The 14,830-nt window shown below is 43.7% G+C and overlaps 1 protein-coding gene across 5 annotated transcripts in view; it reads right to left on the bottom strand.

Annotated features, from left to right (window-relative positions):
* Positions 1-14,830, bottom strand: part of LOC112111152 (E3 ubiquitin-protein ligase RNF38) — a 196,626-nt gene that overhangs the window by 21,793 nt on the left and 160,003 nt on the right. For all 5 annotated transcript variants that reach the window (XM_026646353.2, XM_029914321.1, XM_024206451.3 and 2 more), the window contains 2 exons: positions 5,895-6,065; positions 2,163-2,324 (listed from right to left, as the gene is read on the bottom strand). In XM_026646353.2, the coding sequence (XP_026502138.1) occupies positions 2,163-2,324; positions 5,895-6,065 (333 nt within the window). The remainder of the gene's footprint in view (positions 1-2,162; positions 2,325-5,894; positions 6,066-14,830) is intronic.

The raw sequence follows: 14,830 nt of genomic DNA, 5'->3' as shown, positions 1-14,830 counted from the left end.
CTACAAATAGTAGAAGGCCCCTAAAAATACCTGATCCTCCTTTTTTTTTTAAATTGAGAAATTATTTCAAACAAATTATATAAATATATATGCATACATAAAACCCAGAATTTAGGACAATAAATTGACACACTGACACATAATAGCACTCTCATTCTTTCCCACAAACACTTCACCTTAAAAAAACTTAACTTCTACTCCAAAACAATAAGCTTTAATTTTATTCCCTAGTACCAAGTACAAGTACCAACACTATCAAAATGGGTTGTGTGTGTGTCTTCATTTACTCTCATTTCTAAGTCAAGCATACAAGAAAATCAGAAATGGAGCCATTCACCATTGACTAATTACTTTTTAATACTTCATTTTCTTTTCTATTTCACATAAGTAGCATCAAACTAACTTTTCAATAAATCAGTATGAAAAATACAGGATAAATTTTAATGTTTAGGAGTCATTGATCATTTTTCATAAAGCTTCAAAGATTACTCTTCCCTGTCCCAAATAGTACAAATCAACAAATCTAAAATCTCATGGAGAACTGATACTTCTATAATTTGCTAAACTGAAAACACTCACCCTGCTCCCATCCCTTCTCAACTTTTAAAAGCTGAACTTTGTACTTGAGAAAACCCTATTTTCCACCCAACACACACAAACTAGTAGGATGGGCAACAGGGTGGAGCAAATTAAATCAAGGCACTACAGGTAAAAAAGATACTGAAAATGAAGGCCCTGATGCTGCAAACTTACAAAAATATGTAACTTTAATGAATAGTCCTTTGATTTCAATAAAACTACTTATGTGCTTAAAAATAAATAAGTGCAGATGTGGTTGCGGGATCGGGGGGTTAAAATTGTGTTTTTATTCAATGTTATTTCAAAACAAAACTGCTCAATGCTAACAGTGAAAAATTATTTACACTTTCAATACATTAACAAAGTGATTTTGGCCTTTGTGTATAAAATGTTCACACTTTCAAAATTAGTAAAATTAGGCTACTAAGCCCATTTTAGGCACCCAAGAGCAGGGTTTTCAAAAGCATCTACGTGACTTAAGAACACAACTCCAATTGACTTCAGACTACAAACCCTGACAGAGGAGTATCACTTGGCCAAAGCATTTCAGCTCTCTTAACTGCTGGATGTTAGACGTATTGGAAGATGGGAGTGGTTGTGCATGTAGCATGGACTATTTGCTTATCAATTTCGTGTTTGACTTGGTCTCAGAATAAAGATATTAGCGAGGCCATGGACTTGCCTTTTTCAGTATAGGTAAGCATTTTAAGCGTGAAACTTCTTAGCAGAAAAAAAAAATCTTTAAAGAATTTCAGATTTTACCTAACAACCAGAAAACTAAAGAAACAAGCATAAAATGACTAGCAGCAGCAATTCAAGAGGATAAAATGGGAAGTAATGAACTAGCAACAGGATTTAACTTGAAAAATGTTGTGTGTGTGCACCCTGCTGTAGAACAGGTCCATACCCAACGGAACCAATCAGGGCATGTCTTCACTGCAGCTGGGCGTGCGCTGCCCAGCTCAGGCAGATAGACACAGGCTAGTTCTACTTGAGCTAACATGCTAAAAATAGCAGTGTAACCACGGCAGCACACGCAACAGCTCAGGTTAACCCTCAGAGTACAAATCCATCTGCAGCACCTGGGTACGTATTCGGGCAGCAAGTCTGAGCCGTTGCCCAGACTACTCCAACTGGGCTGCTATTTAAGCATGTTGGCATGTGTCTGTCTAGCTGAGCTGGGAAGCCCACTCCCAACTGCAGTGCAGACATACCTTAAGTGTCATAGAAATTCATTACAAAACAAGTGCAGCATTTCAACACTATGGTTGTATAGTTTCTGTTGTAGAAGTAGCAGATTGTGCTGGAACAGAAAACCTTTTTTAAGCAACTGGCATGACAGGCTCTCTACAGGGAATGTTTATCAGAAACCATTAAATGAGGTCACTAACAAATTACCTTTGACTTGTTTAGACATGGAGATTAAACAAATTTCATTATGCAGTGACAGCCTCTAGTAAAATTCTACTCAGTAATGTTTTTTTAATAAAACTGTTGTGATGTACAATAGTAACCCATGCCAGGGTATTGATGAATTGAGAAGATAGCATGAGGAAGAGGGAAGTGCTGAAAGCAATACTTACTACTCCAAAGGACACCTCCTGGTGTAAAGGGTCGTGCGTTAAGAACTGGAGAGGGGCTGAGGGAGTCAATGTTGGTGGATGCGCTGAGGGAGGGTAGGTAAAACCTCCTACCGGAAGGTGTTCTCCAAGAAGTTCTACTTCGTTCTCTATCCTTTGAAGTGGCTAGGAAGAAATAGCGTTTGCTGTATTTAGGATAGTTAATTTTTCCCCACAGATGAGAAACTTACAGCTTTGTGTTCCCTGGTTGCTGTCATCTTTTTACAGAAGAAATGTAACTGATTGGATCCATGGCTTCTGTCATCAACACTAGTGGAAAAACAACCATTTCTCTATCCCCCAAGGGGTTAAATAAGGATCTAGTACCAAGGTTCCCAAACTTTTCTTATGACATACCCCCTTTCAGACCTACCAAACGCCCATGTGCCCCAACCCTTCTCATCACTGATACTTTGTGAGTTGTTCGTAATGCTACCTGTCTTTAGCCATCTGTCCTTATCTTACTGTTACGTACAGATATAGTGCAACGTATACAACTGAAAAAAAACTAAGTTCTGAGCTCAGTTAGATGGACAGTTGCTGAGCAAATGTACGGTGACTGGAGATGAGGACTATGTATGTCAGCGTCTCTGTATCTGTGTTCTCGTAGGTACATCTTGAAGTAAATTAACTACCATATTTTATATAACAAATTCCAAGAGTTTTAAGCTTTGTCTGAATAGCCTATTATGAAAATGCAAAAAATAAAATTAATAAAACCCACCATTACACAATGTCTCCCATGTATCGCCTCCTCCGAGATGTCTCACGTACCCACAGTTTGGGAACCCCTGATCTAGTATATAGCAACATTTCCCGGCTAGTCACACTCAGAGGCCAGGACATTTGCAAACTGGAAATTAAACATGGAAGTTACTGTAATTCCCTAAGAATATGAGCAGCAGCCTGCTCTCCTCATGCACTACAATGAAGCTAGCTGTGAAACATCAAATGAAAGACTTTTAGCAAGAGGCTCAGAGTTCTTTTGTCCTTCTGGCCACAGTCTACAGCAATGGTTCTCAACTGCGGCACAATCAGCACACAGCTGCGGCCCATGTGACATCCTCAGGGCCATACAAGTAGTATATATATTGTGTGGATGCGGCATACAACACAAAGAGCTGCATATGCAGCCCACAATGGTAAATAGGTGGGAACCCCTGGTCTATAGTAAAAATAACCCCTTGAAATCAGCAACCAGAGATGATCACGAGGGTACACAGAAAATCACGAGGGTACACAGAAATACACAAACATGTCAGTCAATGCAAGTTCTTCAATAAAATATTCCACGGCAGTAAGAGGTCTTAGAGTGGATAGATGTTCACGATGCGAGCTTGGGACTCACGAGACCCATGGTCAATTCTTTGCTCCAACAGAGACCCTATAGGACCTGGGGGAAGTCACTTTGTCTCCATGTGCTTTGGCTCCCTATCTATAAAATGGGAATGACTGCACTTCCCCCTACCTCATAGGGAGCCTGTGACAATAAATACACTGAAGAGTGGGAGGCGCTATGGGGGCCAGATAAAATCTGTTTATTTTAGATACTTAAGTAAAATCACTACTGGAATCCAGGAGTACTTTAATACTGATCCTCTGAATCAGTAGGCTACATATTGGTGGGCAGTATCTAGTACAAAGAAGTGCCTAATCCACAGATTATCTCGAAAATGGTTCCAGTTCTCTACTATTTCCTTATAGAATCCATTACCTACATATTTCCAGGTGCCTTCAACTTCCACTAGGTGCCTGAGCAAGTTAAAAATGTTTCCTATGGGAACGCTCATTGTTTGCACATGAAGTAAGAACTGTTATCCTCCCTCCACGCCTCCTCCACCAAAGCCTGCTCCCCCTGCCACTAAAACGCAGGGTATGGATACACTGTACTGAGCTTCTGCCTTCTCTTGGTTGCTTTCATAGTCATGTCAATCGTGTATCGCATTTACACAAGACATTTTAAAAACACTCTTTACCTAGTGACAGAGAGATAACCTGTTAAATAAGAGGCTTCCGCTCCCCTCTTGCACTTGGGCACCACAATCCTTCCTTGGGGTGCCCAGGTTATTACACCCAATGACTGTACATACGTTCTATTACAACAGTCAGTAACCCTCACAATGGTGAGCTTTGTTTGTGACACTATTTCATTAGAAAGATGCTAATATTAGCTCTGCAATGATACTTTGCTGCATTTAACCTCAGAAGCCAGTCAATCATTTGCCTATAAAAGGGCAATAAATCTGCTCAGGTGGATCTCTCTCTGGCACCAACAGCAAAGTAAAGGACCATAAGTGAAACAGTAGAGAGGAGGAGGCAACCCTCACTTTACCCATCCCCCCACAAACACTCTGGTACTAAATTCAACATATTTTCAGTTCTGTTTTAAATTATTTCTGGGCAGAGAAGCAGCATCATAAGTTCCAGCCCAAAAGACAATTTTAGGAGGAATTCATAAATAGCGTATAACAGCGGTTGAGACTAGATATGCTAATCTAAAGCATTGCTATATTATATATTACCTTATTATTAAGAAAGGTCAGCCCAAGGATCAGATCAATCTTGGTTTCAAAATTTTTAAAATTCTTAACCCCCTACTGTCTCACTAACAGCCCCTTTACTTCCTGGTTGCAAGTAGATAGCGCCACCTACTTCACGAAACACAGCAGAGGAAACCACTGGGTGGAAACAAAAGGAATGGGAAATTCTGTCCCCTGTTCTGCTGAACAAAACTTTAAACTGTAGGCATTTCTATGGCACTCATCATTGTAACCCTGTGGGCCTGGCATAGGAGAGGTCAACCCCCACCATACTGGAGTCACCTGATCTTAGTGTAACACCACACCTGACTCAGAGGTTCAGCCATAAGGGGCATGCATAGGCCTGAGCATTTAATCATATTGAAACTGCCCCTTTGTATGTATGTATGAATCAGATATTGGCATCTTCTAAAGTGCCAGCCAAACATACATTTAGGAGGATACAGATGCCTGTCCACAGTCTCCAAAGAGATAATAAATGGGGATTATGAAGTCTCACTTTTTGTTAGGTGAAATATGTAAAATAAAGTCACCTAAGCTCCACTCCTATCACAGAGCTGTTACCCCTTCCACTAAGCTTTCCCTGAGTGGAAGGGCTCCATAGCCTTCTCCAGAAAATATCTAGGTTCTCTGGAATGCATTTTCAAGGACACAAGGCACTATGCTTTTCTCCTTTGTTCCGTCAAAATTCGCAATTTAAAAAATATCTGTCTGAGGTAACTGGATGGGGGCAAGGAGAGGAGAAAGGACAATTTACTCCTCACATTCTCCTATTTCTTTCTAGGAAGCAACCTGTGATTTTGTTCCACCAAGACCACTAGACTTTTCCTTCTGCTCCCAGGAGAGAGAAAACAACTGCAGAAGCAGTAGGAAATATATGAAAAAGGTGAACATTACTTTAGGCTCTACTGACAGGAGCAGAGGAGGAACAAGAGAGTATGTGGCCTGGGAAATACTAATAAGACAAAGGTGATTGTAATTTCTTGTATCAGATTCTTATGGGCCATGGACTTTTGCTTGGGAAGCTCTGCCATTGCATCCAAAATCTGTAAGAGTTACTGAGTGTCAGGTGCACGCACTTTCCCCTACCATAAAGCCAGCTGAATGATGACAGAAAATATTCTAGGAAAGTTAGTTAGTAAAATATGATACTTACCGAGCGTGACTGTTGCGTTTGGAAGGGAACGAACTGGCCTGGCGGTGGCAGGTGAGGAGGATGGTGCGGAGAGAGGTGAGGAGGATGCAAAAGAAATGGATCACTAGAAATAAGGGGTGGGAATGCTGCGTATGGTACTGGTAAGTGTTGGACTGAGCATGCCTGAAGCATCTGTAAAAGAAAAGAAGAGACCACATTTACAATTTTACAATTCTGCTTCTAACCTGAATAGTCCTTTAATTTATAACAGTTTCGTTGTTCACTAGAAGTGGCATTCAAAGGAAATGTACCACTTGCCTCAGAATGCATTGATTTTTTTATATAACCCTAATGTGATAAAAGAGATGCTTCCACTCAAGAACTGAGATTTATTTCAGAGCTTTGATATCACAGGCAAAACCTGAAAGGTGCTGAGTACCCTTCACTTCAGATGAAGATAAGGGGAGTTGAAGGTGCTCCGCATCTCGCAGGATCAGGCAGGACTTCTGACTGAAATACAAGAAGGGGTAGTGGTTACTTACCCCAGTAGCTTCTATTCTCCATACGTATTGCCTCCTCAGAACCACATGCCTAACTACATGGTTACACAACCATTTTAAGCAGTAACTTGGACAGACAAGATGGGTGAGGTAATTTCTTTTATTAGACCAACTTCTGTTGGTGAAAGAGACAAACTTTCGAACTTACAGAGAGCTTCTCCTTAGGTCACCCGAAGAAGAGCTCTGTGTAGGCTCGAAAGCTTGTTTTTCTCACCACAGAAGTTGGTCCCATAGAAAGTATTACTACACTCAAATATCCTGGGATCAACACAGCTATAACAATTGAGCAGCAACTTGTCTCAAGTTCTAGGTATAAATATTCCAACCCCAAGCATTGCTCAGTTCTTCTCTACCTCCAGAATCCTTAACTTCTGAAGCATAGGAGAGGAAAGTGTCACTGTGGCTCTGTGGAGGGAACACACCCTAAGCTCTGTAGAAGGTTGCCCCTCTTCTCTCCTTTGAAATTGCCTGCCCAGGACACGCTACAAGACACTAGGTAGTATGCCCTCTGGAGAAGGGAAGCAGGTTGAGGAAAGGAAAACATTTCATGGAAATTTCAATTTTTTTTTAAACAATGGAAATTTCAAAATTTGAAAAAGTTTAACCAGCTCTACAGTTCATCTTAAAATGGAAAAAAAAAATAGTCCAAAGTTTTCCTTTTCCCCTGAATTTTTCAGAGAGTTCTAAGGAGGCGGGCTAAGGAGCACTGCTAACTGAACGACAATCAAAGCCCTGCCCCCTCCCAAAACAAGCATCTGCTCTGGACACAGGATTGAGAGAATCTCCGTTTGTGAAGGCGTGGAACGAATTTCAGAGAGGAATCCCATAAGGTTTCTGTTAAGGGCATATTGTGGATACTTGCCACTGAAGCAGCCAAACTCCCTAGTGAATGAGCCCTGGGAAATCAGGTACAAGATGTAGGCCAACTTTCAACAAGAGCACATGCACAGTTTTATGCACTTGAGACAGTCCTTCAGTTGAGATGGCCTAATCTTTAGCTTTCCAGAGGCCATGGACTGCTAGGCTTCCTAAGGAGGGACAGAAATTTTGATATCCACAGGAAGGGACTTCACTTCCCTCAGTATGGTTATGGGGCATTGGAAAAATACAGGCCTTGAGACAGACATGAAGATTCTATAGGGTAGGACTACCATCAGAATCCAGCTCCAAGACTCTCCTGGCTGAGCAGACAGTCCTAAAACAAGGGGAAAAGGGGTAGAAAGAGCAAGATCCTATGGACTCAGAAAGACTCTTGGTAATTTTAATGGAAACCAAATTCAAGTCACAGGGATCAGCAGGCTTCCAGATGGGAAGCGTTACGATTGTAAGATCCTTTAACTTGTTACACCAGGGACTGGAAAAAGCCACCCCTTTCTTAGAAACATTGTATGCAGAAATAGCCATAACTGTTGCCAAGACATCAAATAAGAGGAAGTCTCTTCAACACCAATTGCACTTAGAAGCATAACACTTCCTAGTGAAAGGGGTCTGGACTCTTCACACTCCAACAGAAGAAAGTAACCTTGACCTAGAATCCCGTCATGTTGTCAAGTGAAGCAGTTTGGGCGCTGGGTACAAAATCCAATTTTTCTGCTGGAAGAAGGGTTGTCCCAGAGAAAGATGATTGGTGGTTAGGGACTGGGGCACTAGTCTGGAACTTCGGAAACATACAGGAAGCAGACTTCCTGCATGACCTTGGGCATGACATTTAGCTTCTCTGTGCCTCAGTTCCCCCATCTGTACAATGGGGATGATCGTACTACTCTACTTCACAGAGGTATTGTGAAGATAAATACATTCAAGATTTGAGGTGCTGTGATGTTAATAGGGGCCATAGTCAGAAAAAGAAAATTGCAATAAAATCAAAACTAGAAAGTTTTTAAAACTACCAAAAAAACCCTTCTACTTTTACATACAATTTTTACTACATTTTATGAATGCTCTGGAGAGGAACTGAGGGACTGCTTGAAAGGGATGCAGTATTCATACCCCTGCACAATAGAATACAAGGCTAAAGGAGCACATATACACCCTGAACTGCCAACTACTTTTTAAAAAGGTGCCATGGTAAGGCACACAACTCCTGCAGTATGGCTCTGTGCAGGCAAGGTCATGAAGGAGAACCTAAGAATGGGGAAAACCAGGTTTTCAGTACAGCAGTGAGTAAGTGCTGTGTGACTGACAGTTCTGCCTCAATACAAATATGCGCAAAACAATCACCACTGCCTTTACTGATTAGAGGGGGACTGCTAGAAGGTGCCATGAACCTGTCCCCAATGGCTCAGTACATTGCCTCCAACACACTTCCACCTCCATAGGCCCAGGAGTGTTGTCAACATCCAACACACTGTATATATTGACAATACTGACTCTGCAAATGGTAAAGAGATGTCACTGATGAGCAAATGCCAGTACTGGAGGTGTAATCAACCTCACTTTATTACTACTACTAATTATTTGTATTACTATAGTGCTCGGAAGGCCTCGTCAATGACCAGGACGCCCTTGTGTTTGTACAGCACCTAACACAGAAGTCCCTGCCCCAAGGAGTTTACAATCTATGTATAAAACAAGAAACAGATGGCTAGGGACAGGGGAGTACAAGTGAACATGAGGCAATAGCGGTCAGCATGATGGGCAGTGGTCTTTGTACTCTAGCAGCCTAACCATTGTCAAGTTTTGTGTAGGCATCACTGAGGTCACGACCCCCAAAAATCAATGTTTACTAGAGGCTGATATACTACATAAGATTAATTGGATCTGAATTTTGATTTCCCCTGAAATGCACTATTAACTGTCCTTGACCATTCACCATCATCTACTGCAATGCAATTTAAGTGGCAGCCCACAGTCTTATCATGTGGTGACAAGTTATTGTAGTGCAAATGAAATTTTATTGTGTACCATAAACTGAGGATTGGTTCTCTGAATTAACTGAAGATGAATTTATATACTAGAACATTAAGTACTATGGTACAACAGTTTGGTGGAGATTCTTGAAGCATATTAAAACAGACTTCAATGATGACGTATTTAAATAAATATTAGATAGCTTTTCGAAAAGCTTGCAATAGCTCAAACAGAAGTTACAGCCTTGATGCAGGAATTACTGGGTAAAGTTCTATGGCCTAGTCTAACCTCCTGTGTAACAAATCATCATAATGGTCCTTTCCGGCCTTAAAACCTATGAATATTGATCTAGTCCACACAACCACTATTATTCAATATTGAGAACAAAATCTTTATTGCTTACCTCACAATACACTGAGAAAACATGTCAATTCAAGACTAATTTTATTTCATTCTGTGTTTTTATTATAGTTACGTATAAAGCTGGAGCGTGTAGTGATCACTACAGGTAAAGATGCCTGGCCATTTCCATTCTAATAGACCCTTTCCAGTTGCTTATATCTAGGGCCAATGTTTTCTGGCAATGAGAAAATAGTAATTTTGGATTTTCAAAGCTGTTTAGTTCAGAAATTTCAGATATGCATTATATTAATACAAAAATATTGTATTGTAATACTGAGGGCTAGAGCCAGCTCCACAGGGGAGGTGGGGGACAGATATGGGGCACTGAGGGCTAGTGTCAGCTGTGTACTGGGAGGAAGGCGGCAGGAGCCCGCTGTGTGCAGGAGAGGAGCAGGGGAGAGGCATTGTGGATACTGCGGAGAGCAGGTGCGAGTGCTGTCTGCTCTGCAGCATGGCCAGGGAGCCCTGCATTCTGCTCCTGTGCCCTGCCCACCATGGGGAAGCTCCGTGGCAGTTTTGCTGGGCCCAGGCTTGTGTGAGGAGGGGAGAAGTTGGCAAGGAGTCTCAGCAGCAGCCAGCCCCCAGCCTCTGCCCTGCACTCTGTGGAGTCAGGTGTCTCAGGGGCCGACGCCAGGGTTGCCAGATTTATACTGCATTAATAGCCCAAAGTCACTTTAAAAACTAGCCCCAAAACATCCCAATCTATTTATTGAAACAAAGTGGGGAGAGTGCTGGAGGGGAGTGTGTGTGTGTACTAGGAGGGGTATGTTGGCTGGTCTGGAGGGGGTACCTGCGGGCTCACACAAGGTGGGGGGCAGTGTTGTGCTCCTTGTCACAGTGGTAGGGCGGCTGGCGCAGGCCCAGGATGCAGTGCCAGCACGTCAGGGCTCTCCCCCTCCCCAGGATAGGGAGCCAAGGCCGGGCCCCGTCAATCCTGCTGGGCAGAAATCGGGGAGGGGGTGAGAAGAGGACTGACCCTGCATGCCCCATCCATGCATCGCCTCTGCCATGCAGATGGGTGTTTCCAGGCAGAAATATGGGCAGGGGTGTGTGTGTGTGTAACCCTGCATGCCCAGCTCACCCTCTGATCTGACCCCCTGTATAACACAGGACAGAACTTCCCTGAATTACTTCCTATTTGAATTACAGCAGATCTTTTAGAAAACCATCCAATCTTGATTTAAAAACTGCCAGTGATGGAGAATCCACCACGCCCCTTGGTAAGTTGTTCTAAGGTTAATTACTTTCACTGTTAAAGATGAGAAAGTTACTCAGCTTGTGCAGTAATGGAGGTACTTCGAGATGTGTCCCCCTGTGGGTGCTCCACTTTAGGTGTTTATTGCGCCCCTCTGCTCGTAGCTGGAGATTTATGGTAGCAGTGCCCGACTGGGCCGCACATGCGCAGTCCCCGTCTCGCACCATTTCAGGCGGTTAACTGGTGCTGTGCGACCAACCCCCACCCCACCATTCCTTCTCTACTGCAGAGTCTGTATTTGTTAGAATTCCGAAGCAGAGGGGAGGAGGGAGGGTTCTGGAGCACTCACAGGGACACACATCTCGAAGAACCTCTGTTAGTGCACAAGGTGAGTAACTTTCTTCTTCAAGTGGTGTCCCTGTGGATGCTCTACTTTAAATGACTTCAGAGCAGTGCCTCTGGAGTTGAAGTCATAGTAGATGAAAGCAGAGTGTGATCAAACAGGGTATCGGAAGATGCGTGTTGTTGCAACACATAGTGTTATATAAAAGTGTGCGGTGAGGTCCAGGTTGCGGTCCTACAGATTTCTGCAATAGGGATGTTATTGAGAAATGCTATGGAGGTTGAGAGACTCCTAGTAGAGTGTGTATGGAGCCCCGTAGGGGATTGTTGTTGATACTAGAGATAACAGAGTTTGATAAAGTCTGATATCCATTTGGATAGGCATTGTTTGGAAATGGCGTGCCCCTTGGATTGTTCGGTGAATAATTTTGGAGACTTACAAAAAGATTTTGTTCTATCGATATAAAAGGCGAGAACCCTGCGGACGTCCAAGGAGCGTAGTCTGGATTGTCTATATGTGGTTTCGGAAAAAATGTAGGTAAGTATATAGGCTGGATAAGGTGAAATGATGAAGCCACCTTAGGCAAAAACTTAGGATGGGGTCGGAGATTTTTAAAGATAAAGTATCGTATAGGGTGGGTCCGTCATGAGAGCAGCTAGTTCTCCCACCCATCTGGCAGATGTAATGGCTACTAGAAATGCAACCTTCAGAGAGGTGTAGTAAGGAGCTTCTAGCTATGGGCTTGAAAGGGGGCCCGGTGAGGGCGTGAAGGACTAGGATGCGGTCCCATGGTGGGGCAGGTTTTCTCACTTCTGGATAGGAGTTGGAGAGACCCTTTAGGAAGCGTGAAAATAGAGAATCCATCAGCTTTATGATAAAATGTTGTGATGGCCGACAGGTGTACATGGATGGAACTCATGAAAAGTCCCGTTTAAGTTCCAGGAGAGAGTCTAAAATAAGAGGTACGGAGGCTGACACAGATGCAGTCTGTTTGCGTTGGCACCTTGATTCAAATAGTTTCCACTTATGTCTGTAGGTGTGTCGGGCAGTTACCCTACAGCTGTTTAATAATATGTTCTGAATTTCTGCGGAACATGTCATTTCAGATCCCAAGAGCCATGTAGTAACCAGGCTTTGAGATGGAGTTTTTGGGGATCCAGATGGATGATGTGACCTGCATCCTGCGATAGAAGCCGAGGCAGAAGTGGGAGCCTGTGTGTAGAGAAGGTAAGGATACCACATTTGTCACGTCCACGTGGGGGCTATTAGGATCACTCTGGATCCGTCTTGTTTCATCTTGTGGAGTACATGCGCTAGAAGGGGATTGGGGAGGAGGGAGTACAGGAGGGGGGTGTTCCACTTGATGAGGAAGGTGTCGCCCAAGTCCTGCTCTGGAGCAGAACTGGGGGCATTTGGAGTTGTGCGTGGTTGTGAAGAGGTCTATTGTTGGGAACCCCCACATCTGAAAAATATCTCGGATGACTCAGGTGTTCAGCTCCCATTCATGGTCTTGATAAAACTTCCTGCTCAGGGCATCTGCCATGTTGTTCTGGCAGCCAGGTAGGTATGAAGCTACAACACGGATGTTGTGTTTGATGCACCATTGCCAAAGATGCATGGCTTCCACACATAGGAGTGAAACCGCACTCCCCCTTGCCTGTTTATGTAGAACATTGTCCATGAGGATCTGTACCGTTTTGTTTTGGATTAGTGGTAGGAAATGAGAACAGACATTCTGAATCACTCGTAGTTCCAGCAGGTTGATATGAAGCTGGGACTCTGCTGGAGACCAGCAGACCAGTATAGACTGTGTCTGTAGATGTGCCCCCCCAGCCTAGGAGGGATGTGTCCGTGGTGATGGTGAGCGCTGGTGGATTCTGCAGAAACGGCACACCCCTGCAGACGTTGTCTGGATTGGTCCACCACTGCAGGGAGTCCTTTATTGGGCATGATGAGGAATTTGTTTATGCTGTACCTGTGGGGTGCATAATTTGTCCTTAACCAGGCTTGAAGGCACTGCATGTGTAGCCTTGCATGTTGGACGACGGATGTCGTGGCGGCCATGTGGCCTAGGAGTTGTAGGCAAGTTCTGGCAGACACCTGAGGGCTGTTCCGCGCTGTTGAGATTAAGGTGGTTAGAGTCAAAGTGTTTTGTTGGAAGGGAGAGGCAGTTGCTTCGAGGGAGTTGAGGTCTGCTCCAATGAATTCCAGGCATTGGACAGGTGTTAGAGTGGACTTTTGCAAGTTTATTTGAAGTCGTAAGGAGGTGAAGAGATTTATTGTATGTTGGGTGGAATCTATGGCTGTCTGCAGTGTTGGTGCTTTCAGCAGGCAGTCGTCCAAGTACGGGAATATTATTCCCCTCTCGGCGTAGGTAGGCCACTACTACAGCAGGTACTTTGAAAAATACCCACAGTGCAGTGGAAAGGCCGAAGGGTAGAACTGAAAGTGTTCTTGTGCTACTGTAAACTGCAGAAATTTCCCGTGTGAGGGATGGATAGATACACGAAAATACGTGTCCTGAAGGTCGAGGGCTGAAAACCAGTCCCCGCTCTCGAATCCTGGGAATCTCTGTGTTTTTACAAATTGTTGAGTCGCCGTAGATTGAGAATAGGTCTCCAACTTCCTGTTTTTTTTCCTGCGTGAAAAAGTAATGGGACTACTGTACTCGGTCGGTTCGGGTTCTACTGCTCCCAGGGATAGGAGATGGTTCACCTCTTCCCACAGTAGATGTTCGTGAGAGGGGTCCCTGAAGAGGGATGGGGAAGGGGGGGATGGAGTAACTGGTTTTGATGATTTCTAATACCCATCTGTCTGTGGTGATGGACTGCCAGATGGGGTAGAATGGAAGTAGGCGATCTCCAAAAATTTTGCCAGTGGTAGATGGTGCCAGCATTGAGAGAGATGGGATTCTCGAGCCTCGACCAAGGCTTCAAATCTGTTGTCTAGAGGTTGATGGCTGAGAGGTAGTAGTCGACGAAGCTAACTGCCTTCTCCTCTAAGTTTTCTGTTTCCGCCCCTGTTGGTCATAATATCTATTTCGTTGGGTATACAGAGGGGGTTGGAAGCATTGAGGAGTTTGGTAATTGGTCTGCCGTCTCTTGTTCCTAGGTGTGTGGATGCCCAGAGACCACAAGGTAGCCCTTGAGTCCTTCAGGATATGCAATAACTTGTCCGTTTTGTCCGCGAAGAGTTTGGCGCCTTTGAACAGTAAGTATTCTACAGTGGTCTGCACTGGCTTTGGGAAACCGGACAGATGAAATGAGGAGGCTCTCCTGTTGCGATGGATCTCACTGTGGAATCAGCGGAGTCAAGGGCAGCTTGTAGCGCTGTTCTGGTGATAAGGTGGCCCTCTGTGATGAGTGCTTTGTACTGATCCTTTTTGTCTTCTGGAATAAAGTTTATAAATTCTGAGAGACTTGTGTAATTATTGTGATCATACTTTGCCAGTAGGGCCTCATAGTTGGCAATTCTCAATTGTAAGGTCGCAGCCGAGTATGCTTTGCGGCCGAACAGGTCGAGCTGTTTCCAGTCTTAACAAGACTATAGAAACACCCCATATGATAGCTTACCCCGTTTGTTCACCGCATCGATAACCAACGAATTT

Source organism: Terrapene carolina, unplaced genomic scaffold (genome assembly GCF_002925995.2).
Source record: "Terrapene carolina triunguis isolate 2854851 unplaced genomic scaffold, T_m_triunguis-2.0 Scaffold35022, whole genome shotgun sequence".
Classification (NCBI taxonomy): Eukaryota; Metazoa; Chordata; order Testudines; family Emydidae; genus Terrapene; species Terrapene triunguis.
Note: the sequence above shows the minus strand (reverse complement) of the source record. Positions and strands in the feature narration are given on the sequence as shown.